The following is a 27,504-nucleotide window of genomic DNA, read 5'->3' on the forward strand; positions in this document are numbered from 1 at the left end:
GCTGTTTGTCTCTCGTTGATACTGATGCGGAAACAGTTTTATTGTAGTGTATTTCCTCGTTAAAAGAAATAATAGATCAACTTTACGGAAGGACAGCAGTAAAAGCGACGTAAACAGAAAACTCATCAATAACCTAAACACCGTAACAAGCAAGAAAAACAAAACAAGCGAAGTCTCAATGCTCGCGCTAAACACCAACTCACCGATTTCGGAAGAAACGGGGTGCGGGGTGGGAGGAGGAGCGGGGCGCCGTAGGCGAGCGAGTGCTATTGTGCACCAAGCGACTGTCCCCGTTGAGGCGAAACCGATGGCCTCTTCATCTCTGGGTGTCTTTGCTCAAGAGCACAGATCTTCGCGATTTCTACGCTCCGTTCCCGATCCTCTGTGTTGCCACGCCAGGGCTGAAAAAGGGCGGGAGGGGAGGGGAAGAAACGAACGCTGTGCCGTAGTTGCACTAACAAATGACAAGAGACACAACACAACAATAAATGTTTGCGTGCTGTGCCACACGCGACAGCTTCTCGACATGGTGGTGCAGTAGAATGCCTCCTTTATTGTTTTCTCCAACACACACCCACAAACTTAACCACACCGCTTCTTTTTGGCCAGCGCGGCTGCTTTTCACTGCATTCAAAACTTAGCTTCACCTTCGCCTTCTATCATAACGACTACTCTTCTTCTTTTCCCTCGCCGGTTGTCCGAACCTCTCTTCCCCACCGATCCCTCCATGTTCATCCGCCTCCGACTGTGCGGCTTCGTTGCGCGGAACACGTACTTCTCATCCCCGCGCACTATCAGATTCTTCGCCACTTCTCTTATACATCCACAAAAGACCAACGACATCACAACTATACAGACCTCAAGTCTATTTAACGCATATAACAAGATGGCCCCGATTATGCACCGCAACCTGACGGCACCGGAGCTGGTGGAGTGGGCGCTGAAGCTGGAGAAGGACTCCATGCTGAGCGCCCGCGGCGCGCTGTGCGTGCTGTCGTACGCGAAGACCGGCCGCTCGCCGGCGGACAAGCGCGTGGTGGACACGGCGGACGTGCACGATAACGTGGACTGGGGCAGCGTGAACATGAAGCTGAGCGAGGACTCGTTCGCGAAGGCGAAGAAGCGCGCGATGGAGTTCCTGAACTCGCGCGAGCACCTGTTCATCGTGGACTGCTTCGCCGGCCACGACGAGCGCTACCGCCTCAAGGTGCGCGTGATCACGACGCGCCCGTACCACGCGCTGTTCATGCGGTGCATGCTGATCCGCCCGACGCCCGAGGAGCTTGCGAACTTCGGCGAGCCGGAGTACACGATCTACAACGCCGGCCAGTGCCCCGCCGACCCGTCCGTGCCCGGCATCACGTCGAAGACGTCCGTGTCGCTGAACTTCAAGACGCGCGAGGAGGTGATCCTCGGCACGGAGTACGCGGGCGAGATGAAGAAGGGCATGCTGACGGTGATGTTCGAGCTGATGCCGCGCCAGAACCACCTGTGCATGCACGCGTCGGCGAACGTCGGCAAGACGGGCGACGTGACTGTGTTCTTCGGCCTGAGCGGCACCGGCAAGACGACGCTGTCCGCTGACCCGCGCCGCATGCTGATCGGCGACGACGAGCACGTGTGGACGGACCGCGGCGTGTTCAACATCGAGGGCGGCTGCTACGCGAAGGCGATCGCGCTGAACCCGAAGACGGAGGAGGAGATCTACAACGCGGTGAAGTTCGGCGCTGTGGCGGAGAACTGCGTGCTGGACAAGGTGACGCACGAGATCGACTTCTACGACGAGTCGATCTGCAAGAACACGCGCGTTGCGTACCCGCTGGAGCACATCCCCGGCGCGCTGAAGCACGCCGTTGCCGGGCACCCGCGCAACGTGATCTTCCTGACGAACGACGCCTTCGGCGTGATGCCGCCCGTTGCGCGCCTGACGCCGGAGCAGGCGATGTTCTGGTTCATCATGGGCTACACGGCGAACGTGCCGGGCGTGGAGGCTGGCAGCCAGCCGGTGGCGAAGCCCGTGTTCTCATCGTGCTTCGGCGCTGCGTTCCTCGTGCGCCACGGCACGTTCTACGGCGAGCAGCTTGCGAACAAGATGCGGCAGCACAACGCGAGGGCGTGGCTGCTGAACACCGGCTACGCTGGCGGGCGTGCGGACCGCGGTGCGAAGCGCATGCCGCTGAAGGTGACGCGCGCCGTGATCGACGCGATCCACGACGGAAGCCTGGACAAGGAGGAGTACGACGTGTACCCGGGCTGGGGCCTGCACATCCCGAAGAGGTGCGCGCGCGTGCCGTCGCACCTGCTGGACCCCCGCAAGGCGTGGAAGGACGTGAAGGCCTTCAACGAGACGACGAAGGAGCTGGTGGGCATGTTCCAGGCGAGCTTCCAGAAGCGCTTTGCGGCGAAGGCGAGCGACGCGCTGAAGTCCGCCGTGCCCAAGTACGTGGAGACGGCGCACCTGTAGTGCGCAGGAGCTGCGTGGCGCGTGCCGGGTGCTGCGTGGCCCGTTTGCGCATCCCCGCGGAGGCCTCGACCTCTGCGTGCGAGCGCTGCGGCTGCCGGCTGCCCCGGCTGGGCGAATGTGCGTGTGCGCGCGAGCCTGCGACGGCGCGGCGATGGCCTGCCAGGGGTGGGCGGTCTGCGCTGTGGCGTCAGGTCGATGCGCCAGCGCTCGCGCGGCTCGTCGGGCCTTGTGCTTTCCTTTCTGACGCGTTAATCCATCCCACAATGGTCTTCTCTTTTCGCTTCTTTTTCTCGTTGTTAAACATAACTGACTTTGCTGTAAAACGTCGACGCGGGGTGCTGCGCTGCGCTGCGCGACGGTGTGCGTGTGCGTGTGTGACGCGGCACCCCCTGTCCCTGTGCGATGTAACGGCCTTTCCGCCGGCGACCAGCGAGGAGCGTGGTGCCGGAGTCCGGGAGGACATCAAAATATTCGAATCTCGTGCGCGTGACCAGCTACGTTGCTGGCGTGTCTCCTTAAATATTTCGGCGGCTGCCGGCGACGGTAGCGACAGGCCTGACAAAACGAAGACAAAACAACCAAGCGCACCGTCAAACGGAGTGAGGTGACGACCGGGCTGTTGCTGCCCCTGTGAAGCGCAGCGTGGCGGAGCGGAGTAGCGGCGCTGCTGCGGCGCTGCTGTGGTGCCTGCGACGTCCTTCCGTGTGCGCGCATCTGCCGCTGCTGCTGGTGCGTTTGCTGCACCAGCCACCGTTTGTGTGGAGGCCGCGCCTCTTCCCACACGCCTTCCCGTCCTTGCTATCGCCCTCCCACCCCCTCTCCCCCACGCTCTCTCTTTGCGGCCCTGCGTGTACACCCGCACCGCCGCACACCGCCGCAGAATTCTGTTCACGGATCCCTAACACCTCTCAAGCAAAACCAAGCTGCGTCGCAACGGCTTGCCGACTCAAAATACACCGACCTGTTTTTTTTTCTTCCACCATCAAAACCACCCCTAACTACCCGTTTCTTCACCCCCACCCCCGTGAAGTAGCAACCATGGCCCCGATTATGCACCGCAACCTGACGGCACCGGAGCTGGTGGAGTGGGCGCTGAAGCTGGAGAAGGACTCCATGCTGAGCGCCCGCGGCGCGCTGTGCGTGCTGTCGTACGCGAAGACCGGCCGCTCGCCGGCGGACAAGCGCGTGGTGGACACGGCGGACGTGCACGATAACGTGGACTGGGGCAGCGTGAACATGAAGCTGAGCGAGGACTCGTTCGCGAAGGCGAAGAAGCGCGCGATGGAGTTCCTGAACTCGCGCGAGCACCTGTTCATCGTGGACTGCTTCGCCGGCCACGACGAGCGCTACCGCCTCAAGGTGCGCGTGATCACGACGCGCCCGTACCACGCGCTGTTCATGCGGTGCATGCTGATCCGCCCGACGCCCGAGGAGCTTGCGAACTTCGGCGAGCCGGAGTACACGATCTACAACGCCGGCCAGTGCCCCGCCGACCCGTCCGTGCCCGGCATCACGTCGAAGACGTCCGTGTCGCTGAACTTCAAGACGCGCGAGGAGGTGATCCTCGGCACGGAGTACGCGGGCGAGATGAAGAAGGGCATGCTGACGGTGATGTTCGAGCTGATGCCGCGCCAGAACCACCTGTGCATGCACGCGTCGGCGAACGTCGGCAAGACGGGCGACGTGACTGTGTTCTTCGGCCTGAGCGGCACCGGCAAGACGACGCTGTCCGCTGACCCGCGCCGCATGCTGATCGGCGACGACGAGCACGTGTGGACGGACCGCGGCGTGTTCAACATCGAGGGCGGCTGCTACGCGAAGGCGATCGCGCTGAACCCGAAGACGGAGGAGGAGATCTACAACGCGGTGAAGTTCGGCGCTGTGGCGGAGAACTGCGTGCTGGACAAGGTGACGCACGAGATCGACTTCTACGACGAGTCGATCTGCAAGAACACGCGCGTTGCGTACCCGCTGGAGCACATCCCCGGCGCGCTGAAGCACGCCGTTGCCGGGCACCCGCGCAACGTGATCTTCCTGACGAACGACGCCTTCGGCGTGATGCCGCCCGTTGCGCGCCTGACGCCGGAGCAGGCGATGTTCTGGTTCATCATGGGCTACACGGCGAACGTGCCGGGCGTGGAGGCTGGCAGCCAGCCGGTGGCGAAGCCCGTGTTCTCATCGTGCTTCGGCGCTGCGTTCCTCGTGCGCCACGGCACGTTCTACGGCGAGCAGCTTGCGAACAAGATGCGGCAGCACAACGCGAGGGCGTGGCTGCTGAACACCGGCTACGCTGGCGGGCGTGCGGACCGCGGTGCGAAGCGCATGCCGCTGAAGGTGACGCGCGCCGTGATCGACGCGATCCACGACGGAAGCCTGGACAAGGAGGAGTACGACGTGTACCCGGGCTGGGGCCTGCACATCCCGAAGAGGTGCGCGCGCGTGCCGTCGCACCTGCTGGACCCCCGCAAGGCGTGGAAGGACGTGAAGGCCTTCAACGAGACGACGAAGGAGCTGGTGGGCATGTTCCAGGCGAGCTTCCAGAAGCGCTTTGCGGCGAAGGCGAGCGACGCGCTGAAGTCCGCCGTGCCCAAGTACGTGGAGACGGCGCACCTGTAGTGCGCAGGAGCTGCGTGGCGCGTGCCGGGTGCTGCGTGGCCCGTTTGCGCATCCCCGCGGAGGCCTCGACCTCTGCGTGCGAGCGCTGCGGCTGCCGGCTGCCCCGGCTGGGCGAATGTGCGTGTGCGCGCGAGCCTGCGACGGCGCGGCGATGGCCTGCCAGGGGTGGGCGGTCTGCGCTGTGGCGTCAGGTCGATGCGCCAGCGCTCGCGCGGCTCGTCGGGCCTTGTGCTTTCCTTTCTGACGCGTTAATCCATCCCACAATGGTCTTCTCTTTTCGCTTCTTTTTCTCGTTGTTAAACATAACTGACTTTGCTGTAAAACGTCGACGCGGGGTGCTGCGCTGCGCTGCGCGACGGTGTGCGTGTGCGTGTGTGACGCGGCACCCCCTGTCCCTGTGCGATGTAACGGCCTTTCCGCCGGCGACCAGCGAGGAGCGTGGTGCCGGAGTCCGGGAGGACATCAAAATATTCGAATCTCGTGCGCGTGACCAGCTACGTTGCTGGCGTGTCTCCTTAAATATTTCGGCGGCTGCCGGCGACGGTAGCGACAGGCCTGACAAAACGAAGACAAAACAACCAAGCGCACCGTCAAACGGAGTGAGGTGACGACCGGGCTGTTGCTGCCCCTGTGAAGCGCAGCGTGGCGGAGCGGAGTAGCGGCGCTGCTGCGGCGCTGCTGTGGTGCCTGCGACGTCCTTCCGTGTGCGCGCATCTGCCGCTGCTGCTGGTGCGTTTGCTGCACCAGCCACCGTTTGTGTGGAGGCCGCGCCTCTTCCCACACGCCTTCCCGTCCTTGCTATCGCCCTCCCACCCCCTCTCCCCCACGCTCTCTCTTTGCGGCCCTGCGTGTACACCCGCACCGCCGCACACCGCCGCAGAATTCTGTTCACGGATCCCTAACACCTCTCAAGCAAAACCAAGCTGCGTCGCAACGGCTTGCCGACTCAAAATACACCGACCTGTTTTTTTTTCTTCCACCATCAAAACCACCCCTAACTACCCGTTTCTTCACCCCCACCCCCGTGAAGTAGCAACCATGGCCCCGATTATGCACCGCAACCTGACGGCACCGGAGCTGGTGGAGTGGGCGCTGAAGCTGGAGAAGGACTCCATGCTGAGCGCCCGCGGCGCGCTGTGCGTGCTGTCGTACGCGAAGACCGGCCGCTCGCCGGCGGACAAGCGCGTGGTGGACACGGCGGACGTGCACGATAACGTGGACTGGGGCAGCGTGAACATGAAGCTGAGCGAGGACTCGTTCGCGAAGGCGAAGAAGCGCGCGATGGAGTTCCTGAACTCGCGCGAGCACCTGTTCATCGTGGACTGCTTCGCCGGCCACGACGAGCGCTACCGCCTCAAGGTGCGCGTGATCACGACGCGCCCGTACCACGCGCTGTTCATGCGGTGCATGCTGATCCGCCCGACGCCCGAGGAGCTTGCGAACTTCGGCGAGCCGGAGTACACGATCTACAACGCCGGCCAGTGCCCCGCCGACCCGTCCGTGCCCGGCATCACGTCGAAGACGTCCGTGTCGCTGAACTTCAAGACGCGCGAGGAGGTGATCCTCGGCACGGAGTACGCGGGCGAGATGAAGAAGGGCATGCTGACGGTGATGTTCGAGCTGATGCCGCGCCAGAACCACCTGTGCATGCACGCGTCGGCGAACGTCGGCAAGACGGGCGACGTGACTGTGTTCTTCGGCCTGAGCGGCACCGGCAAGACGACGCTGTCCGCTGACCCGCGCCGCATGCTGATCGGCGACGACGAGCACGTGTGGACGGACCGCGGCGTGTTCAACATCGAGGGCGGCTGCTACGCGAAGGCGATCGCGCTGAACCCGAAGACGGAGGAGGAGATCTACAACGCGGTGAAGTTCGGCGCTGTGGCGGAGAACTGCGTGCTGGACAAGGTGACGCACGAGATCGACTTCTACGACGAGTCGATCTGCAAGAACACGCGCGTTGCGTACCCGCTGGAGCACATCCCCGGCGCGCTGAAGCACGCCGTTGCCGGGCACCCGCGCAACGTGATCTTCCTGACGAACGACGCCTTCGGCGTGATGCCGCCCGTTGCGCGCCTGACGCCGGAGCAGGCGATGTTCTGGTTCATCATGGGCTACACGGCGAACGTGCCGGGCGTGGAGGCTGGCAGCCAGCCGGTGGCGAAGCCCGTGTTCTCATCGTGCTTCGGCGCTGCGTTCCTCGTGCGCCACGGCACGTTCTACGGCGAGCAGCTTGCGAACAAGATGCGGCAGCACAACGCGAGGGCGTGGCTGCTGAACACCGGCTACGCTGGCGGGCGTGCGGACCGCGGTGCGAAGCGCATGCCGCTGAAGGTGACGCGCGCCGTGATCGACGCGATCCACGACGGAAGCCTGGACAAGGAGGAGTACGACGTGTACCCGGGCTGGGGCCTGCACATCCCGAAGAGGTGCGCGCGCGTGCCGTCGCACCTGCTGGACCCCCGCAAGGCGTGGAAGGACGTGAAGGCCTTCAACGAGACGACGAAGGAGCTGGTGGGCATGTTCCAGGCGAGCTTCCAGAAGCGCTTTGCGGCGAAGGCGAGCGACGCGCTGAAGTCCGCCGTGCCCAAGTACGTGGAGACGGCGCACCTGTAGTGCGCAGGAGCTGCGTGGCGCGTGCCGGGTGCTGCGTGGCCCGTTTGCGCATCCCCGCGGAGGCCTCGACCTCTGCGTGCGAGCGCTGCGGCTGCCGGCTGCCCCGGCTGGGCGAATGTGCGTGTGCGCGCGAGCCTGCGACGGCGCGGCGATGGCCTGCCAGGGGTGGGCGGTCTGCGCTGTGGCGTCAGGTCGATGCGCCAGCGCTCGCGCGGCTCGTCGGGCCTTGTGCTTTCCTTTCTGACGCGTTAATCCATCCCACAATGGTCTTCTCTTTTCGCTTCTTTTTCTCGTTGTTAAACATAACTGACTTTGCTGTAAAACGTCGACGCGGGGTGCTGCGCTGCGCTGCGCGACGGTGTGCGTGTGCGTGTGTGACGCGGCACCCCCTGTCCCTGTGCGATGTAACGGCCTTTCCGCCGGCGACCAGCGAGGAGCGTGGTGCCGGAGTCCGGGAGGACATCAAAATATTCGAATCTCGTGCGCGTGACCAGCTACGTTGCTGGCGTGTCTCCTTAAATATTTCGGCGGCTGCCGGCGACGGTAGCGACAGGCCTGACAAAACGAAGACAAAACAACCAAGCGCACCGTCAAACGGAGTGAGGTGACGACCGGGCTGTTGCTGCCCCTGTGAAGCGCAGCGTGGCGGAGCGGAGTAGCGGCGCTGCTGCGGCGCTGCTGTGGTGCCTGCGACGTCCTTCCGTGTGCGCGCATCTGCCGCTGCTGCTGGTGCGTTTGCTGCACCAGCCACCGTTTGTGTGGAGGCCGCGCCTCTTCCCACACGCCTTCCCGTCCTTGCTATCGCCCTCCCACCCCCTCTCCCCCACGCTCTCTCTTTGCGGCCCTGCGTGTACACCCGCACCGCCGCACACCGCCGCAGAATTCTGTTCACGGATCCCTAACACCTCTCAAGCAAAACCAAGCTGCGTCGCAACGGCTTGCCGACTCAAAATACACCGACCTGTTTTTTTTTCTTCCACCATCAAAACCACCCCTAACTACCCGTTTCTTCACCCCCACCCCCGTGAAGTAGCAACCATGGCCCCGATTATGCACCGCAACCTGACGGCACCGGAGCTGGTGGAGTGGGCGCTGAAGCTGGAGAAGGACTCCATGCTGAGCGCCCGCGGCGCGCTGTGCGTGCTGTCGTACGCGAAGACCGGCCGCTCGCCGGCGGACAAGCGCGTGGTGGACACGGCGGACGTGCACGATAACGTGGACTGGGGCAGCGTGAACATGAAGCTGAGCGAGGACTCGTTCGCGAAGGCGAAGAAGCGCGCGATGGAGTTCCTGAACTCGCGCGAGCACCTGTTCATCGTGGACTGCTTCGCCGGCCACGACGAGCGCTACCGCCTCAAGGTGCGCGTGATCACGACGCGCCCGTACCACGCGCTGTTCATGCGGTGCATGCTGATCCGCCCGACGCCCGAGGAGCTTGCGAACTTCGGCGAGCCGGAGTACACGATCTACAACGCCGGCCAGTGCCCCGCCGACCCGTCCGTGCCCGGCATCACGTCGAAGACGTCCGTGTCGCTGAACTTCAAGACGCGCGAGGAGGTGATCCTCGGCACGGAGTACGCGGGCGAGATGAAGAAGGGCATGCTGACGGTGATGTTCGAGCTGATGCCGCGCCAGAACCACCTGTGCATGCACGCGTCGGCGAACGTCGGCAAGACGGGCGACGTGACTGTGTTCTTCGGCCTGAGCGGCACCGGCAAGACGACGCTGTCCGCTGACCCGCGCCGCATGCTGATCGGCGACGACGAGCACGTGTGGACGGACCGCGGCGTGTTCAACATCGAGGGCGGCTGCTACGCGAAGGCGATCGCGCTGAACCCGAAGACGGAGGAGGAGATCTACAACGCGGTGAAGTTCGGCGCTGTGGCGGAGAACTGCGTGCTGGACAAGGTGACGCACGAGATCGACTTCTACGACGAGTCGATCTGCAAGAACACGCGCGTTGCGTACCCGCTGGAGCACATCCCCGGCGCGCTGAAGCACGCCGTTGCCGGGCACCCGCGCAACGTGATCTTCCTGACGAACGACGCCTTCGGCGTGATGCCGCCCGTTGCGCGCCTGACGCCGGAGCAGGCGATGTTCTGGTTCATCATGGGCTACACGGCGAACGTGCCGGGCGTGGAGGCTGGCAGCCAGCCGGTGGCGAAGCCCGTGTTCTCATCGTGCTTCGGCGCTGCGTTCCTCGTGCGCCACGGCACGTTCTACGGCGAGCAGCTTGCGAACAAGATGCGGCAGCACAACGCGAGGGCGTGGCTGCTGAACACCGGCTACGCTGGCGGGCGTGCGGACCGCGGTGCGAAGCGCATGCCGCTGAAGGTGACGCGCGCCGTGATCGACGCGATCCACGACGGAAGCCTGGACAAGGAGGAGTACGACGTGTACCCGGGCTGGGGCCTGCACATCCCGAAGAGGTGCGCGCGCGTGCCGTCGCACCTGCTGGACCCCCGCAAGGCGTGGAAGGACGTGAAGGCCTTCAACGAGACGACGAAGGAGCTGGTGGGCATGTTCCAGGCGAGCTTCCAGAAGCGCTTTGCGGCGAAGGCGAGCGACGCGCTGAAGTCCGCCGTGCCCAAGTACGTGGAGACGGCGCACCTGTAGTGCGCAGGAGCTGCGTGGCGCGTGCCGGGTGCTGCGTGGCCCGTTTGCGCATCCCCGCGGAGGCCTCGACCTCTGCGTGCGAGCGCTGCGGCTGCCGGCTGCCCCGGCTGGGCGAATGTGCGTGTGCGCGCGAGCCTGCGACGGCGCGGCGATGGCCTGCCAGGGGTGGGCGGTCTGCGCTGTGGCGTCAGGTCGATGCGCCAGCGCTCGCGCGGCTCGTCGGGCCTTGTGCTTTCCTTTCTGACGCGTTAATCCATCCCACAATGGTCTTCTCTTTTCGCTTCTTTTTCTCGTTGTTAAACATAACTGACTTTGCTGTAAAACGTCGACGCGGGGTGCTGCGCTGCGCTGCGCGACGGTGTGCGTGTGCGTGTGTGACGCGGCACCCCCTGTCCCTGTGCGATGTAACGGCCTTTCCGCCGGCGACCAGCGAGGAGCGTGGTGCCGGAGTCCGGGAGGACATCAAAATATTCGAATCTCGTGCGCGTGACCAGCTACGTTGCTGGCGTGTCTCCTTAAATATTTCGGCGGCTGCCGGCGACGGTAGCGACAGGCCTGACAAAACGAAGACAAAACAACCAAGCGCACCGTCAAACGGAGTGAGGTGACGACCGGGCTGTTGCTGCCCCTGTGAAGCGCAGCGTGGCGGAGCGGAGTAGCGGCGCTGCTGCGGCGCTGCTGTGGTGCCTGCGACGTCCTTCCGTGTGCGCGCATCTGCCGCTGCTGCTGGTGCGTTTGCTGCACCAGCCACCGTTTGTGTGGAGGCCGCGCCTCTTCCCACACGCCTTCCCGTCCTTGCTATCGCCCTCCCACCCCCTCTCCCCCACGCTCTCTCTTTGCGGCCCTGCGTGTACACCCGCACCGCCGCACACCGCCGCAGAATTCTGTTCACGGATCCCTAACACCTCTCAAGCAAAACCAAGCTGCGTCGCAACGGCTTGCCGACTCAAAATACACCGACCTGTTTTTTTTTCTTCCACCATCAAAACCACCCCTAACTACCCGTTTCTTCACCCCCACCCCCGTGAAGTAGCAACCATGGCCCCGATTATGCACCGCAACCTGACGGCACCGGAGCTGGTGGAGTGGGCGCTGAAGCTGGAGAAGGACTCCATGCTGAGCGCCCGCGGCGCGCTGTGCGTGCTGTCGTACGCGAAGACCGGCCGCTCGCCGGCGGACAAGCGCGTGGTGGACACGGCGGACGTGCACGATAACGTGGACTGGGGCAGCGTGAACATGAAGCTGAGCGAGGACTCGTTCGCGAAGGCGAAGAAGCGCGCGATGGAGTTCCTGAACTCGCGCGAGCACCTGTTCATCGTGGACTGCTTCGCCGGCCACGACGAGCGCTACCGCCTCAAGGTGCGCGTGATCACGACGCGCCCGTACCACGCGCTGTTCATGCGGTGCATGCTGATCCGCCCGACGCCCGAGGAGCTTGCGAACTTCGGCGAGCCGGAGTACACGATCTACAACGCCGGCCAGTGCCCCGCCGACCCGTCCGTGCCCGGCATCACGTCGAAGACGTCCGTGTCGCTGAACTTCAAGACGCGCGAGGAGGTGATCCTCGGCACGGAGTACGCGGGCGAGATGAAGAAGGGCATGCTGACGGTGATGTTCGAGCTGATGCCGCGCCAGAACCACCTGTGCATGCACGCGTCGGCGAACGTCGGCAAGACGGGCGACGTGACTGTGTTCTTCGGCCTGAGCGGCACCGGCAAGACGACGCTGTCCGCTGACCCGCGCCGCATGCTGATCGGCGACGACGAGCACGTGTGGACGGACCGCGGCGTGTTCAACATCGAGGGCGGCTGCTACGCGAAGGCGATCGCGCTGAACCCGAAGACGGAGGAGGAGATCTACAACGCGGTGAAGTTCGGCGCTGTGGCGGAGAACTGCGTGCTGGACAAGGTGACGCACGAGATCGACTTCTACGACGAGTCGATCTGCAAGAACACGCGCGTTGCGTACCCGCTGGAGCACATCCCCGGCGCGCTGAAGCACGCCGTTGCCGGGCACCCGCGCAACGTGATCTTCCTGACGAACGACGCCTTCGGCGTGATGCCGCCCGTTGCGCGCCTGACGCCGGAGCAGGCGATGTTCTGGTTCATCATGGGCTACACGGCGAACGTGCCGGGCGTGGAGGCTGGCAGCCAGCCGGTGGCGAAGCCCGTGTTCTCATCGTGCTTCGGCGCTGCGTTCCTCGTGCGCCACGGCACGTTCTACGGCGAGCAGCTTGCGAACAAGATGCGGCAGCACAACGCGAGGGCGTGGCTGCTGAACACCGGCTACGCTGGCGGGCGTGCGGACCGCGGTGCGAAGCGCATGCCGCTGAAGGTGACGCGCGCCGTGATCGACGCGATCCACGACGGAAGCCTGGACAAGGAGGAGTACGACGTGTACCCGGGCTGGGGCCTGCACATCCCGAAGAGGTGCGCGCGCGTGCCGTCGCACCTGCTGGACCCCCGCAAGGCGTGGAAGGACGTGAAGGCCTTCAACGAGACGACGAAGGAGCTGGTGGGCATGTTCCAGGCGAGCTTCCAGAAGCGCTTTGCGGCGAAGGCGAGCGACGCGCTGAAGTCCGCCGTGCCCAAGTACGTGGAGACGGCGCACCTGTAGTGCGCAGGAGCTGCGTGGCGCGTGCCGGGTGCTGCGTGGCCCGTTTGCGCATCCCCGCGGAGGCCTCGACCTCTGCGTGCGAGCGCTGCGGCTGCCGGCTGCCCCGGCTGGGCGAATGTGCGTGTGCGCGCGAGCCTGCGACGGCGCGGCGATGGCCTGCCAGGGGTGGGCGGTCTGCGCTGTGGCGTCAGGTCGATGCGCCAGCGCTCGCGCGGCTCGTCGGGCCTTGTGCTTTCCTTTCTGACGCGTTAATCCATCCCACAATGGTCTTCTCTTTTCGCTTCTTTTTCTCGTTGTTAAACATAACTGACTTTGCTGTAAAACGTCGACGCGGGGTGCTGCGCTGCGCTGCGCGACGGTGTGCGTGTGCGTGTGTGACGCGGCACCCCCTGTCCCTGTGCGATGTAACGGCCTTTCCGCCGGCGACCAGCGAGGAGCGTGGTGCCGGAGTCCGGGAGGACATCAAAATATTCGAATCTCGTGCGCGTGACCAGCTACGTTGCTGGCGTGTCTCCTTAAATATTTCGGCGGCTGCCGGCGACGGTAGCGACAGGCCTGACAAAACGAAGACAAAACAACCAAGCGCACCGTCAAACGGAGTGAGGTGACGACCGGGCTGTTGCTGCCCCTGTGAAGCGCAGCGTGGCGGAGCGGAGTAGCGGCGCTGCTGCGGCGCTGCTGTGGTGCCTGCGACGTCCTTCCGTGTGCGCGCATCTGCCGCTGCTGCTGGTGCGTTTGCTGCACCAGCCACCGTTTGTGTGGAGGCCGCGCCTCTTCCCACACGCCTTCCCGTCCTTGCTATCGCCCTCCCACCCCCTCTCCCCCACGCTCTCTCTTTGCGGCCCTGCGTGTACACCCGCACCGCCGCACACCGCCGCAGAATTCTGTTCACGGATCCCTAACACCTCTCAAGCAAAACCAAGCTGCGTCGCAACGGCTTGCCGACTCAAAATACACCGACCTGTTTTTTTTTCTTCCACCATCAAAACCACCCCTAACTACCCGTTTCTTCACCCCCACCCCCGTGAAGTAGCAACCATGGCCCCGATTATGCACCGCAACCTGACGGCACCGGAGCTGGTGGAGTGGGCGCTGAAGCTGGAGAAGGACTCCATGCTGAGCGCCCGCGGCGCGCTGTGCGTGCTGTCGTACGCGAAGACCGGCCGCTCGCCGGCGGACAAGCGCGTGGTGGACACGGCGGACGTGCACGATAACGTGGACTGGGGCAGCGTGAACATGAAGCTGAGCGAGGACTCGTTCGCGAAGGCGAAGAAGCGCGCGATGGAGTTCCTGAACTCGCGCGAGCACCTGTTCATCGTGGACTGCTTCGCCGGCCACGACGAGCGCTACCGCCTCAAGGTGCGCGTGATCACGACGCGCCCGTACCACGCGCTGTTCATGCGGTGCATGCTGATCCGCCCGACGCCCGAGGAGCTTGCGAACTTCGGCGAGCCGGAGTACACGATCTACAACGCCGGCCAGTGCCCCGCCGACCCGTCCGTGCCCGGCATCACGTCGAAGACGTCCGTGTCGCTGAACTTCAAGACGCGCGAGGAGGTGATCCTCGGCACGGAGTACGCGGGCGAGATGAAGAAGGGCATGCTGACGGTGATGTTCGAGCTGATGCCGCGCCAGAACCACCTGTGCATGCACGCGTCGGCGAACGTCGGCAAGACGGGCGACGTGACTGTGTTCTTCGGCCTGAGCGGCACCGGCAAGACGACGCTGTCCGCTGACCCGCGCCGCATGCTGATCGGCGACGACGAGCACGTGTGGACGGACCGCGGCGTGTTCAACATCGAGGGCGGCTGCTACGCGAAGGCGATCGCGCTGAACCCGAAGACGGAGGAGGAGATCTACAACGCGGTGAAGTTCGGCGCTGTGGCGGAGAACTGCGTGCTGGACAAGGTGACGCACGAGATCGACTTCTACGACGAGTCGATCTGCAAGAACACGCGCGTTGCGTACCCGCTGGAGCACATCCCCGGCGCGCTGAAGCACGCCGTTGCCGGGCACCCGCGCAACGTGATCTTCCTGACGAACGACGCCTTCGGCGTGATGCCGCCCGTTGCGCGCCTGACGCCGGAGCAGGCGATGTTCTGGTTCATCATGGGCTACACGGCGAACGTGCCGGGCGTGGAGGCTGGCAGCCAGCCGGTGGCGAAGCCCGTGTTCTCATCGTGCTTCGGCGCTGCGTTCCTCGTGCGCCACGGCACGTTCTACGGCGAGCAGCTTGCGAACAAGATGCGGCAGCACAACGCGAGGGCGTGGCTGCTGAACACCGGCTACGCTGGCGGGCGTGCGGACCGCGGTGCGAAGCGCATGCCGCTGAAGGTGACGCGCGCCGTGATCGACGCGATCCACGACGGAAGCCTGGACAAGGAGGAGTACGACGTGTACCCGGGCTGGGGCCTGCACATCCCGAAGAGGTGCGCGCGCGTGCCGTCGCACCTGCTGGACCCCCGCAAGGCGTGGAAGGACGTGAAGGCCTTCAACGAGACGACGAAGGAGCTGGTGGGCATGTTCCAGGCGAGCTTCCAGAAGCGCTTTGCGGCGAAGGCGAGCGACGCGCTGAAGTCCGCCGTGCCCAAGTACGTGGAGACGGCGCACCTGTAGTGCGCAGGAGCTGCGTGGCGCGTGCCGGGTGCTGCGTGGCCCGTTTGCGCATCCCCGCGGAGGCCTCGACCTCTGCGTGCGAGCGCTGCGGCTGCCGGCTGCCCCGGCTGGGCGAATGTGCGTGTGCGCGCGAGCCTGCGACGGCGCGGCGATGGCCTGCCAGGGGTGGGCGGTCTGCGCTGTGGCGTCAGGTCGATGCGCCAGCGCTCGCGCGGCTCGTCGGGCCTTGTGCTTTCCTTTCTGACGCGTTAATCCATCCCACAATGGTCTTCTCTTTTCGCTTCTTTTTCTCGTTGTTAAACATAACTGACTTTGCTGTAAAACGTCGACGCGGGGTGCTGCGCTGCGCTGCGCGACGGTGTGCGTGTGCGTGTGTGACGCGGCACCCCCTGTCCCTGTGCGATGTAACGGCCTTTCCGCCGGCGACCAGCGAGGAGCGTGGTGCCGGAGTCCGGGAGGACATCAAAATATTCGAATCTCGTGCGCGTGACCAGCTACGTTGCTGGCGTGTCTCCTTAAATATTTCGGCGGCTGCCGGCGACGGTAGCGACAGGCCTGACAAAACGAAGACAAAACAACCAAGCGCACCGTCAAACGGAGTGAGGTGACGACCGGGCTGTTGCTGCCCCTGTGAAGCGCAGCGTGGCGGAGCGGAGTAGCGGCGCTGCTGCGGCGCTGCTGTGGTGCCTGCGACGTCCTTCCGTGTGCGCGCATCTGCCGCTGCTGCTGGTGCGTTTGCTGCACCAGCCACCGTTTGTGTGGAGGCCGCGCCTCTTCCCACACGCCTTCCCGTCCTTGCTATCGCCCTCCCACCCCCTCTCCCCCACGCTCTCTCTTTGCGGCCCTGCGTGTACACCCGCACCGCCGCACACCGCCGCAGAATTCTGTTCACGGATCCCTAACACCTCTCAAGCAAAACCAAGCTGCGTCGCAACGGCTTGCCGACTCAAAATACACCGACCTGTTTTTTTTTCTTCCACCATCAAAACCACCCCTAACTACCCGTTTCTTCACCCCCACCCCCGTGAAGTAGCAACCATGGCCCCGATTATGCACCGCAACCTGACGGCACCGGAGCTGGTGGAGTGGGCGCTGAAGCTGGAGAAGGACTCCATGCTGAGCGCCCGCGGCGCGCTGTGCGTGCTGTCGTACGCGAAGACCGGCCGCTCGCCGGCGGACAAGCGCGTGGTGGACACGGCGGACGTGCACGATAACGTGGACTGGGGCAGCGTGAACATGAAGCTGAGCGAGGACTCGTTCGCGAAGGCGAAGAAGCGCGCGATGGAGTTCCTGAACTCGCGCGAGCACCTGTTCATCGTGGACTGCTTCGCCGGCCACGACGAGCGCTACCGCCTCAAGGTGCGCGTGATCACGACGCGCCCGTACCACGCGCTGTTCATGCGGTGCATGCTGATCCGCCCGACGCCCGAGGAGCTTGCGAACTTCGGCGAGCCGGAGTACACGATCTACAACGCCGGCCAGTGCCCCGCCGACCCGTCCGTGCCCGGCATCACGTCGAAGACGTCCGTGTCGCTGAACTTCAAGACGCGCGAGGAGGTGATCCTCGGCACGGAGTACGCGGGCGAGATGAAGAAGGGCATGCTGACGGTGATGTTCGAGCTGATGCCGCGCCAGAACCACCTGTGCATGCACGCGTCGGCGAACGTCGGCAAGACGGGCGACGTGACTGTGTTCTTCGGCCTGAGCGGCACCGGCAAGACGACGCTGTCCGCTGACCCGCGCCGCATGCTGATCGGCGACGACGAGCACGTGTGGACGGACCGCGGCGTGTTCAACATCGAGGGCGGCTGCTACGCGAAGGCGATCGCGCTGAACCCGAAGACGGAGGAGGAGATCTACAACGCGGTGAAGTTCGGCGCTGTGGCGGAGAACTGCGTGCTGGACAAGGTGACGCACGAGATCGACTTCTACGACGAGTCGATCTGCAAGAACACGCGCGTTGCGTACCCGCTGGAGCACATCCCCGGCGCGCTGAAGCACGCCGTTGCCGGGCACCCGCGCAACGTGATCTTCCTGACGAACGACGCCTTCGGCGTGATGCCGCCCGTTGCGCGCCTGACGCCGGAGCAGGCGATGTTCTGGTTCATCATGGGCTACACGGCGAACGTGCCGGGCGTGGAGGCTGGCAGCCAGCCGGTGGCGAAGCCCGTGTTCTCATCGTGCTTCGGCGCTGCGTTCCTCGTGCGCCACGGCACGTTCTACGGCGAGCAGCTTGCGAACAAGATGCGGCAGCACAACGCGAGGGCGTGGCTGCTGAACACCGGCTACGCTGGCGGGCGTGCGGACCGCGGTGCGAAGCGCATGCCGCTGAAGGTGACGCGCGCCGTGATCGACGCGATCCACGACGGAAGCCTGGACAAGGAGGAGTACGACGTGTACCCGGGCTGGGGCCTGCACATCCCGAAGAGGTGCGCGCGCGTGCCGTCGCACCTGCTGGACCCCCGCAAGGCGTGGAAGGACGTGAAGGCCTTCAACGAGACGACGAAGGAGCTGGTGGGCATGTTCCAGGCGAGCTTCCAGAAGCGCTTTGCGGCGAAGGCGAGCGACGCGCTGAAGTCCGCCGTGCCCAAGTACGTGGAGACGGCGCACCTGTAGTGCGCAGGAGCTGCGTGGCGCGTGCCGGGTGCTGCGTGGCCCGTTTGCGCATCCCCGCGGAGGCCTCGACCTCTGCGTGCGAGCGCTGCGGCTGCCGGCTGCCCCGGCTGGGCGAATGTGCGTGTGCGCGCGAGCCTGCGACGGCGCGGCGATGGCCTGCCAGGGGTGGGCGGTCTGCGCTGTGGCGTCAGGTCGATGCGCCAGCGCTCGCGCGGCTCGTCGGGCCTTGTGCTTTCCTTTCTGACGCGTTAATCCATCCCACAATGGTCTTCTCTTTTCGCTTCTTTTTCTCGTTGTTAAACATAACTGACTTTGCTGTAAAACGTCGACGCGGGGTGCTGCGCTGCGCTGCGCGACGGTGTGCGTGTGCGTGTGTGACGCGGCACCCCCTGTCCCTGTGCGATGTAACGGCCTTTCCGCCGGCGACCAGCGAGGAGCGTGGTGCCGGAGTCCGGGAGGACATCAAAATATTCGAATCTCGTGCGCGTGACCAGCTACGTTGCTGGCGTGTCTCCTTAAATATTTCGGCGGCTGCCGGCGACGGTAGCGACAGGCCTGACAAAACGAAGACAAAACAACCAAGCGCACCGTCAAACGGAGTGAGGTGACGACCGGGCTGTTGCTGCCCCTGTGAAGCGCAGCGTGGCGGAGCGGAGTAGCGGCGCTGCTGCGGCGCTGCTGTGGTGCCTGCGACGTCCTTCCGTGTGCGCGCATCTGCCGCTGCTGCTGGTGCGTTTGCTGCACCAGCCACCGTTTGTGTGGAGGCCGCGCCTCTTCCCACACGCCTTCCCGTCCTTGCTATCGCCCTCCCACCCCCTCTCCCCCACGCTCTCTCTTTGCGGCCCTGCGTGTACACCCGCACCGCCGCACACCGCCGCAGAATTCTGTTCACGGATCCCTAACACCTCTCAAGCAAAACCAAGCTGCGTCGCAACGGCTTGCCGACTCAAAATACACCGACCTGTTTTTTTTTCTTCCACCATCAAAACCACCCCTAACTACCCGTTTCTTCACCCCCACCCCCGTGAAGTAGCAACCATGGCCCCGATTATGCACCGCAACCTGACGGCACCGGAGCTGGTGGAGTGGGCGCTGAAGCTGGAGAAGGACTCCATGCTGAGCGCCCGCGGCGCGCTGTGCGTGCTGTCGTACGCGAAGACCGGCCGCTCGCCGGCGGACAAGCGCGTGGTGGACACGGCGGACGTGCACGATAACGTGGACTGGGGCAGCGTGAACATGAAGCTGAGCGAGGACTCGTTCGCGAAGGCGAAGAAGCGCGCGATGGAGTTCCTGAACTCGCGCGAGCACCTGTTCATCGTGGACTGCTTCGCCGGCCACGACGAGCGCTACCGCCTCAAGGTGCGCGTGATCACGACGCGCCCGTACCACGCGCTGTTCATGCGGTGCATGCTGATCCGCCCGACGCCCGAGGAGCTTGCGAACTTCGGCGAGCCGGAGTACACGATCTACAACGCCGGCCAGTGCCCCGCCGACCCGTCCGTGCCCGGCATCACGTCGAAGACGTCCGTGTCGCTGAACTTCAAGACGCGCGAGGAGGTGATCCTCGGCACGGAGTACGCGGGCGAGATGAAGAAGGGCATGCTGACGGTGATGTTCGAGCTGATGCCGCGCCAGAACCACCTGTGCATGCACGCGTCGGCGAACGTCGGCAAGACGGGCGACGTGACTGTGTTCTTCGGCCTGAGCGGCACCGGCAAGACGACGCTGTCCGCTGACCCGCGCCGCATGCTGATCGGCGACGACGAGCACGTGTGGACGGACCGCGGCGTGTTCAACATCGAGGGCGGCTGCTACGCGAAGGCGATCGCGCTGAACCCGAAGACGGAGGAGGAGATCTACAACGCGGTGAAGTTCGGCGCTGTGGCGGAGAACTGCGTGCTGGACAAGGTGACGCACGAGATCGACTTCTACGACGAGTCGATCTGCAAGAACACGCGCGTTGCGTACCCGCTGGAGCACATCCCCGGCGCGCTGAAGCACGCCGTTGCCGGGCACCCGCGCAACGTGATCTTCCTGACGAACGACGCCTTCGGCGTGATGCCGCCCGTTGCGCGCCTGACGCCGGAGCAGGCGATGTTCTGGTTCATCATGGGCTACACGGCGAACGTGCCGGGCGTGGAGGCTGGCAGCCAGCCGGTGGCGAAGCCCGTGTTCTCATCGTGCTTCGGCGCTGCGTTCCTCGTGCGCCACGGCACGTTCTACGGCGAGCAGCTTGCGAACAAGATGCGGCAGCACAACGCGAGGGCGTGGCTGCTGAACACCGGCTACGCTGGCGGGCGTGCGGACCGCGGTGCGAAGCGCATGCCGCTGAAGGTGACGCGCGCCGTGATCGACGCGATCCACGACGGAAGCCTGGACAAGGAGGAGTACGACGTGTACCCGGGCTGGGGCCTGCACATCCCGAAGAGGTGCGCGCGCGTGCCGTCGCACCTGCTGGACCCCCGCAAGGCGTGGAAGGACGTGAAGGCCTTCAACGAGACGACGAAGGAGCTGGTGGGCATGTTCCAGGCGAGCTTCCAGAAGCGCTTTGCGGCGAAGGCGAGCGACGCGCTGAAGTCCGCCGTGCCCAAGTACGTGGAGACGGCGCACCTGTAGTGCGCAGGAGCTGCGTGGCGCGTGCCGGGTGCTGCGTGGCCCGTTTGCGCATCCCCGCGGAGGCCTCGACCTCTGCGTGCGAGCGCTGCGGCTGCCGGCTGCCCCGGCTGGGCGAATGTGCGTGTGCGCGCGAGCCTGCGACGGCGCGGCGATGGCCTGCCAGGGGTGGGCGGTCTGCGCTGTGGCGTCAGGTCGATGCGCCAGCGCTCGCGCGGCTCGTCGGGCCTTGTGCTTTCCTTTCTGACGCGTTAATCCATCCCACAATGGTCTTCTCTTTTCGCTTCTTTTTCTCGTTGTTAAACATAACTGACTTTGCTGTAAAACGTCGACGCGGGGTGCTGCGCTGCGCTGCGCGACGGTGTGCGTGTGCGTGTGTGACGCGGCACCCCCTGTCCCTGTGCGATGTAACGGCCTTTCCGCCGGCGACCAGCGAGGAGCGTGGTGCCGGAGTCCGGGAGGACATCAAAATATTCGAATCTCGTGCGCGTGACCAGCTACGTTGCTGGCGTGTCTCCTTAAATATTTCGGCGGCTGCCGGCGACGGTAGCGACAGGCCTGACAAAACGAAGACAAAACAACCAAGCGCACCGTCAAACGGAGTGAGGTGACGACCGGGCTGTTGCTGCCCCTGTGAAGCGCAGCGTGGCGGAGCGGAGTAGCGGCGCTGCTGCGGCGCTGCTGTGGTGCCTGCGACGTCCTTCCGTGTGCGCGCATCTGCCGCTGCTGCTGGTGCGTTTGCTGCACCAGCCACCGTTTGTGTGGAGGCCGCGCCTCTTCCCACACGCCTTCCCGTCCTTGCTATCGCCCTCCCACCCCCTCTCCCCCACGCTCTCTCTTTGCGGCCCTGCGTGTACACCCGCACCGCCGCACACCGCCGCAGAATTCTGTTCACGGATCCCTAACACCTCTCAAGCAAAACCAAGCTGCGTCGCAACGGCTTGCCGACTCAAAATACACCGACCTGTTTTTTTTTCTTCCACCATCAAAACCACCCCTAACTACCCGTTTCTTCACCCCCACCCCCGTGAAGTAGCAACCATGGCCCCGATTATGCACCGCAACCTGACGGCACCGGAGCTGGTGGAGTGGGCGCTGAAGCTGGAGAAGGACTCCATGCTGAGCGCCCGCGGCGCGCTGTGCGTGCTGTCGTACGCGAAGACCGGCCGCTCGCCGGCGGACAAGCGCGTGGTGGACACGGCGGACGTGCACGATAACGTGGACTGGGGCAGCGTGAACATGAAGCTGAGCGAGGACTCGTTCGCGAAGGCGAAGAAGCGCGCGATGGAGTTCCTGAACTCGCGCGAGCACCTGTTCATCGTGGACTGCTTCGCCGGCCACGACGAGCGCTACCGCCTCAAGGTGCGCGTGATCACGACGCGCCCGTACCACGCGCTGTTCATGCGGTGCATGCTGATCCGCCCGACGCCCGAGGAGCTTGCGAACTTCGGCGAGCCGGAGTACACGATCTACAACGCCGGCCAGTGCCCCGCCGACCCGTCCGTGCCCGGCATCACGTCGAAGACGTCCGTGTCGCTGAACTTCAAGACGCGCGAGGAGGTGATCCTCGGCACGGAGTACGCGGGCGAGATGAAGAAGGGCATGCTGACGGTGATGTTCGAGCTGATGCCGCGCCAGAACCACCTGTGCATGCACGCGTCGGCGAACGTCGGCAAGACGGGCGACGTGACTGTGTTCTTCGGCCTGAGCGGCACCGGCAAGACGACGCTGTCCGCTGACCCGCGCCGCATGCTGATCGGCGACGACGAGCACGTGTGGACGGACCGCGGCGTGTTCAACATCGAGGGCGGCTGCTACGCGAAGGCGATCGCGCTGAACCCGAAGACGGAGGAGGAGATCTACAACGCGGTGAAGTTCGGCGCTGTGGCGGAGAACTGCGTGCTGGACAAGGTGACGCACGAGATCGACTTCTACGACGAGTCGATCTGCAAGAACACGCGCGTTGCGTACCCGCTGGAGCACATCCCCGGCGCGCTGAAGCACGCCGTTGCCGGGCACCCGCGCAACGTGATCTTCCTGACGAACGACGCCTTCGGCGTGATGCCGCCCGTTGCGCGCCTGACGCCGGAGCAGGCGATGTTCTGGTTCATCATGGGCTACACGGCGAACGTGCCGGGCGTGGAGGCTGGCAGCCAGCCGGTGGCGAAGCCCGTGTTCTCATCGTGCTTCGGCGCTGCGTTCCTCGTGCGCCACGGCACGTTCTACGGCGAGCAGCTTGCGAACAAGATGCGGCAGCACAACGCGAGGGCGTGGCTGCTGAACACCGGCTACGCTGGCGGGCGTGCGGACCGCGGTGCGAAGCGCATGCCGCTGAAGGTGACGCGCGCCGTGATCGACGCGATCCACGACGGAAGCCTGGACAAGGAGGAGTACGACGTGTACCCGGGCTGGGGCCTGCACATCCCGAAGAGGTGCGCGCGCGTGCCGTCGCACCTGCTGGACCCCCGCAAGGCGTGGAAGGACGTGAAGGCCTTCAACGAGACGACGAAGGAGCTGGTGGGCATGTTCCAGGCGAGCTTCCAGAAGCGCTTTGCGGCGAAGGCGAGCGACGCGCTGAAGTCCGCCGTGCCCAAGTACGTGGAGACGGCGCACCTGTAGTGCGCAGGAGCTGCGTGGCGCGTGCCGGGTGCTGCGTGGCCCGTTTGCGCATCCCCGCGGAGGCCTCGACCTCTGCGTGCGAGCGCTGCGGCTGCCGGCTGCCCCGGCTGGGCGAATGTGCGTGTGCGCGCGAGCCTGCGACGGCGCGGCGATGGCCTGCCAGGGGTGGGCGGTCTGCGCTGTGGCGTCAGGTCGATGCGCCAGCGCTCGCGCGGCTCGTCGGGCCTTGTGCTTTCCTTTCTGACGCGTTAATCCATCCCACAATGGTCTTCTCTTTTCGCTTCTTTTTCTCGTTGTTAAACATAACTGACTTTGCTGTAAAACGTCGACGCGGGGTGCTGCGCTGCGCTGCGCGACGGTGTGCGTGTGCGTGTGTGACGCGGCACCCCCTGTCCCTGTGCGATGTAACGGCCTTTCCGCCGGCGACCAGCGAGGAGCGTGGTGCCGGAGTCCGGGAGGACATCAAAATATTCGAATCTCGTGCGCGTGACCAGCTACGTTGCTGGCGTGTCTCCTTAAATATTTCGGCGGCTGCCGGCGACGGTAGCGACAGGCCTGACAAAACGAAGACAAAACAACCAAGCGCACCGTCAAACGGAGTGAGGTGACGACCGGGCTGTTGCTGCCCCTGTGAAGCGCAGCGTGGCGGAGCGGAGTAGCGGCGCTGCTGCGGCGCTGCTGTGGTGCCTGCGACGTCCTTCCGTGTGCGCGCATCTGCCGCTGCTGCTGGTGCGTTTGCTGCACCAGCCACCGTTTGTGTGGAGGCCGCGCCTCTTCCCACACGCCTTCCCGTCCTTGCTATCGCCCTCCCACCCCCTCTCCCCCACGCTCTCTCTTTGCGGCCCTGCGTGTACACCCGCACCGCCGCACACCGCCGCAGAATTCTGTTCACGGATCCCTAACACCTCTCAAGCAAAACCAAGCTGCGTCGCAACGGCTTGCCGACTCAAAATACACCGACCTGTTTTTTTTTCTTCCACCATCAAAACCACCCCTAACTACCCGTTTCTTCACCCCCACCCCCGTGAAGTAGCAACCATGGCCCCGATTATGCACCGCAACCTGACGGCACCGGAGCTGGTGGAGTGGGCGCTGAAGCTGGAGAAGGACTCCATGCTGAGCGCCCGCGGCGCGCTGTGCGTGCTGTCGTACGCGAAGACCGGCCGCTCGCCGGCGGACAAGCGCGTGGTGGACACGGCGGACGTGCACGATAACGTGGACTGGGGCAGCGTGAACATGAAGCTGAGCGAGGACTCGTTCGCGAAGGCGAAGAAGCGCGCGATGGAGTTCCTGAACTCGCGCGAGCACCTGTTCATCGTGGACTGCTTCGCCGGCCACGACGAGCGCTACCGCCTCAAGGTGCGCGTGATCACGACGCGCCCGTACCACGCGCTGTTCATGCGGTGCATGCTGATCCGCCCGACGCCCGAGGAGCTTGCGAACTTCGGCGAGCCGGAGTACACGATCTACAACGCCGGCCAGTGCCCCGCCGACCCGTCCGTGCCCGGCATCACGTCGAAGACGTCCGTGTCGCTGAACTTCAAGACGCGCGAGGAGGTGATCCTCGGCACGGAGTACGCGGGCGAGATGAAGAAGGGCATGCTGACGGTGATGTTCGAGCTGATGCCGCGCCAGAACCACCTGTGCATGCACGCGTCGGCGAACGTCGGCAAGACGGGCGACGTGACTGTGTTCTTCGGCCTGAGCGGCACCGGCAAGACGACGCTGTCCGCTGACCCGCGCCGCATGCTGATCGGCGACGACGAGCACGTGTGGACGGACCGCGGCGTGTTCAACATCGAGGGCGGCTGCTACGCGAAGGCGATCGCGCTGAACCCGAAGACGGAGGAGGAGATCTACAACGCGGTGAAGTTCGGCGCTGTGGCGGAGAACTGCGTGCTGGACAAGGTGACGCACGAGATCGACTTCTACGACGAGTCGATCTGCAAGAACACGCGCGTTGCGTACCCGCTGGAGCACATCCCCGGCGCGCTGAAGCACGCCGTTGCCGGGCACCCGCGCAACGTGATCTTCCTGACGAACGACGCCTTCGGCGTGATGCCGCCCGTTGCGCGCCTGACGCCGGAGCAGGCGATGTTCTGGTTCATCATGGGCTACACGGCGAACGTGCCGGGCGTGGAGGCTGGCAGCCAGCCGGTGGCGAAGCCCGTGTTCTCATCGTGCTTCGGCGCTGCGTTCCTCGTGCGCCACGGCACGTTCTACGGCGAGCAGCTTGCGAACAAGATGCGGCAGCACAACGCGAGGGCGTGGCTGCTGAACACCGGCTACGCTGGCGGGCGTGCGGACCGCGGTGCGAAGCGCATGCCGCTGAAGGTGACGCGCGCCGTGATCGACGCGATCCACGACGGAAGCCTGGACAAGGAGGAGTACGACGTGTACCCGGGCTGGGGCCTGCACATCCCGAAGAGGTGCGCGCGCGTGCCGTCGCACCTGCTGGACCCCCGCAAGGCGTGGAAGGACGTGAAGGCCTTCAACGAGACGACGAAGGAGCTGGTGGGCATGTTCCAGGCGAGCTTCCAGAAGCGCTTTGCGGCGAAGGCGAGCGACGCGCTGAAGTCCGCCGTGCCCAAGTACGTGGAGACGGCGCACCTGTAGTGCGCAGGAGCTGCGTCCCACGAGCGGAAGCTGCCGGATGTTCTCTCCGGTATATATTTCAAGGAGGGGGTGTTCGGGTTTCGGTTTTCGTGAAGTGATTTATACACATATATGTTCTCCCAGATGCTACAGATTTGGTAGATGCCAAAAACGTGCATCGCTTTGAGGTGCATGCTCTCTTTCGTGTTTTGCCTCTTTCGTGAGCGTGTCAAAGGTGCGAGTTTGTTATGACGGCTGATGTTGTTATTATTATTATTATTTGTTTCCCTCTGTGCGCCACGTACGGAAAAGCAGTGCGTCACCTCGTTTTTTTTCTTTTCTTTTTTCTCTGTATTGATTTGGGTGGTATTGCGTATCAAAAAGTTACTTCTCTTTCTCTCTTCTATATAATGCACCACCCTGATGCTTACAAGTTAAATACATTTTTTTTGTGTCACCTTCATCAACTTTGTTTTCGTTAATATATATTATTATTTCTGGCCTCTTTATGTTTATCTTCGCGCCGACTAAAGGTGTGTGCTTTCCTTCTTCTCATGAACTGTTTTCTTCCAGTTCCGGCTCCTGTAGGAGTTGAACGGTTGTGCAGTGCCGCCCCGCTCATCAACAGCAAAACAAAAAATATGAAAAGGGAAAGAAGTGAAAGACGTATAAGCAGGATGTACTTCCTTTTTCTGAAGTTATGATTTCTCATTTTATTTTGCTGGTGTGCCATCCTCCTCTGAGTTCTTTGCGAGGTGCGTCCAAAAAGGGGCGCGTTATTTATATGAGAGAGAGAGAGCGAGCGAGAGCGTCGACGAGGTACTACGGTGATATTGCAAGAGCACTGTACCAGAGAGTGTTGCGATCTTTCTCTCGCCCCCTCCCGCGCGGAGGTTTTTGTGTTGCGACTTGGGCTTACGCGCCAGATCGTCTCAAGAAGAATAAATGACAGGAAGGAAAAGACTGTTTCTCTTTCGCTTTTTATTTGTAACAGGCCAATTAACACTGAACGAAAAATTCCGTGAATGTCAAAAAGAGGATTATTACTATTTGAGGGCAAAAACAATTTTTTATAAGAAAGAAAGGAAAAACACACAAACACGATAGGAGGGTGGCTTTCAGGTATAAGCGCGTTTCCTCAACCCTTTGAACGGTGGCAGAGAACGCACCTGCTTACTTCCTCCTTGTTCTCCTAACAATCTGACACGGATAAAACAGGAAAAAAAAACAATCAAAGAAAGTGTTTTGGATGCTGTTGCACTGTTCGACGACACCTTCGCATTCTGTTGTAGTCAAACGAACGCGCGTTGTCTGACCGCGGATCAGCAGCTAGTTTTTTCCTCCGGTTTTTATGATCTCGTTTCAGCAAGCTTTTTCCCCATTTTCTGGATGCATGGCGAACAGCACATGCTAGAAGAGATCTCTTCTGTAGCGTTTGATGCAACTCACATTCGGCAGTCGCGATTTCTTAGTAACAATGAAAGCAGTATTGTTTTCTCACTTCGCCCCCCCCCTCG

The 27,504-nt window shown here is 63.6% G+C and overlaps 10 protein-coding genes across 20 annotated transcripts; all 10 read left to right on the plus strand.

The window, feature by feature from the left end:
• Positions 1-607: 607 nt before the first annotated feature.
• ABB37_02323 (putative mitochondrial glycosomal phosphoenolpyruvate carboxykinase) lies at positions 608-2,464 on the plus strand (the record flags this gene model as incomplete). Of its 5 annotated transcripts, none has more annotated exons than XM_015799264.1 (1): positions 608-2,464. In XM_015799264.1, exon 1 carries the CDS (start codon positions 887-889, stop codon positions 2,462-2,464), a length of 1,578 nt encoding a protein of 525 aa, XP_015662742.1. In that variant the 5' UTR covers positions 608-886. The 5 variants fall into 5 exon arrangements, with proteins under 5 accessions (XP_015662742.1, XP_015662743.1, XP_015662744.1 ...); XM_015799265.1 differs by having other exon boundaries at positions 640-2,464; XM_015799266.1 differs by having other exon boundaries at positions 743-2,464.
• Positions 2,465-3,342: 878 nt separating this feature from the next.
• On the plus strand, positions 3,343-5,080 carry ABB37_02324 (putative mitochondrial glycosomal phosphoenolpyruvate carboxykinase; the record flags this gene model as incomplete). Of its 2 annotated transcripts, none has more annotated exons than XM_015799269.1 (1): positions 3,343-5,080. In XM_015799269.1, exon 1 carries the CDS (start codon positions 3,503-3,505, stop codon positions 5,078-5,080), a length of 1,578 nt encoding a protein of 525 aa, XP_015662747.1. In that variant the 5' UTR covers positions 3,343-3,502. The 2 variants fall into 2 exon arrangements, with proteins under 2 accessions (XP_015662747.1, XP_015662748.1); XM_015799270.1 differs by having other exon boundaries at positions 3,376-5,080.
• Positions 5,081-5,958: 878 nt separating this feature from the next.
• ABB37_02325 (putative mitochondrial glycosomal phosphoenolpyruvate carboxykinase) lies at positions 5,959-7,696 on the plus strand (the record flags this gene model as incomplete). Its single annotated transcript, XM_015799271.1, has 1 exon — positions 5,959-7,696. Exon 1 carries the CDS (start codon positions 6,119-6,121, stop codon positions 7,694-7,696), a length of 1,578 nt encoding a protein of 525 aa, XP_015662749.1. The 5' UTR covers positions 5,959-6,118.
• Positions 7,697-8,574: 878 nt separating this feature from the next.
• ABB37_02326 (putative mitochondrial glycosomal phosphoenolpyruvate carboxykinase) lies at positions 8,575-10,312 on the plus strand (the record flags this gene model as incomplete). 2 transcript variants are annotated; one of them, XM_015799272.1, is made up of 1 exon in its annotated part: positions 8,575-10,312. In XM_015799272.1, the coding sequence occupies exon 1, from the start codon at positions 8,735-8,737 to the stop codon at positions 10,310-10,312; it is 1,578 nt and encodes a 525-aa protein (XP_015662750.1). In that variant the 5' UTR covers positions 8,575-8,734. The 2 variants fall into 2 exon arrangements, with proteins under 2 accessions (XP_015662750.1, XP_015662751.1); XM_015799273.1 differs by having other exon boundaries at positions 8,608-10,312.
• Positions 10,313-11,190: 878 nt separating this feature from the next.
• ABB37_02327 (putative mitochondrial glycosomal phosphoenolpyruvate carboxykinase) lies at positions 11,191-12,928 on the plus strand (the record flags this gene model as incomplete). 2 transcript variants are annotated; one of them, XM_015799274.1, is made up of 1 exon in its annotated part: positions 11,191-12,928. In XM_015799274.1, exon 1 carries the CDS (start codon positions 11,351-11,353, stop codon positions 12,926-12,928), a length of 1,578 nt encoding a protein of 525 aa, XP_015662752.1. In that variant the 5' UTR covers positions 11,191-11,350. The 2 variants fall into 2 exon arrangements, with proteins under 2 accessions (XP_015662752.1, XP_015662753.1); XM_015799275.1 differs by having other exon boundaries at positions 11,224-12,928.
• Positions 12,929-13,806: 878 nt separating this feature from the next.
• ABB37_02328 (putative mitochondrial glycosomal phosphoenolpyruvate carboxykinase) lies at positions 13,807-15,544 on the plus strand (the record flags this gene model as incomplete). 2 transcript variants are annotated; one of them, XM_015799276.1, is made up of 1 exon in its annotated part: positions 13,807-15,544. In XM_015799276.1, the coding sequence occupies exon 1, from the start codon at positions 13,967-13,969 to the stop codon at positions 15,542-15,544; it is 1,578 nt and encodes a 525-aa protein (XP_015662754.1). In that variant the 5' UTR covers positions 13,807-13,966. The 2 variants fall into 2 exon arrangements, with proteins under 2 accessions (XP_015662754.1, XP_015662755.1); XM_015799277.1 differs by having other exon boundaries at positions 13,840-15,544.
• An 878-nt stretch (positions 15,545-16,422) lies between these two features.
• Positions 16,423-18,160, plus strand: ABB37_02329 (putative mitochondrial glycosomal phosphoenolpyruvate carboxykinase; the record flags this gene model as incomplete). The annotated part of the gene is made up of 1 exon (XM_015799278.1): positions 16,423-18,160. Exon 1 carries the CDS (start codon positions 16,583-16,585, stop codon positions 18,158-18,160), a length of 1,578 nt encoding a protein of 525 aa, XP_015662756.1. The 5' UTR covers positions 16,423-16,582.
• An 878-nt stretch (positions 18,161-19,038) lies between these two features.
• On the plus strand, positions 19,039-20,776 carry ABB37_02330 (putative mitochondrial glycosomal phosphoenolpyruvate carboxykinase; the record flags this gene model as incomplete). Of its 2 annotated transcripts, none has more annotated exons than XM_015799279.1 (1): positions 19,039-20,776. In XM_015799279.1, exon 1 carries the CDS (start codon positions 19,199-19,201, stop codon positions 20,774-20,776), a length of 1,578 nt encoding a protein of 525 aa, XP_015662757.1. In that variant the 5' UTR covers positions 19,039-19,198. The 2 variants fall into 2 exon arrangements, with proteins under 2 accessions (XP_015662757.1, XP_015662758.1); XM_015799280.1 differs by having other exon boundaries at positions 19,072-20,776.
• Positions 20,777-21,654: 878 nt separating this feature from the next.
• On the plus strand, positions 21,655-23,392 carry ABB37_02331 (putative mitochondrial glycosomal phosphoenolpyruvate carboxykinase; the record flags this gene model as incomplete). 2 transcript variants are annotated; one of them, XM_015799281.1, is made up of 1 exon in its annotated part: positions 21,655-23,392. In XM_015799281.1, exon 1 carries the CDS (start codon positions 21,815-21,817, stop codon positions 23,390-23,392), a length of 1,578 nt encoding a protein of 525 aa, XP_015662759.1. In that variant the 5' UTR covers positions 21,655-21,814. The 2 variants fall into 2 exon arrangements, with proteins under 2 accessions (XP_015662759.1, XP_015662760.1); XM_015799282.1 differs by having other exon boundaries at positions 21,688-23,392.
• Positions 23,393-24,270: 878 nt separating this feature from the next.
• ABB37_02332 (putative mitochondrial glycosomal phosphoenolpyruvate carboxykinase) lies at positions 24,271-26,008 on the plus strand (the record flags this gene model as incomplete). Its single annotated transcript, XM_015799283.1, has 1 exon — positions 24,271-26,008. The coding sequence occupies exon 1, from the start codon at positions 24,431-24,433 to the stop codon at positions 26,006-26,008; it is 1,578 nt and encodes a 525-aa protein (XP_015662761.1). The 5' UTR covers positions 24,271-24,430.
• Between the last annotated feature and the right edge of the window lie 1,496 nt (positions 26,009-27,504).

This window comes from Leptomonas pyrrhocoris, assembly GCF_001293395.1.
Source record: "Leptomonas pyrrhocoris isolate H10 chromosome Unknown, whole genome shotgun sequence".
In the NCBI taxonomy this organism is placed as follows: Eukaryota; Euglenozoa; class Kinetoplastea; order Trypanosomatida; family Trypanosomatidae; genus Leptomonas; species Leptomonas pyrrhocoris.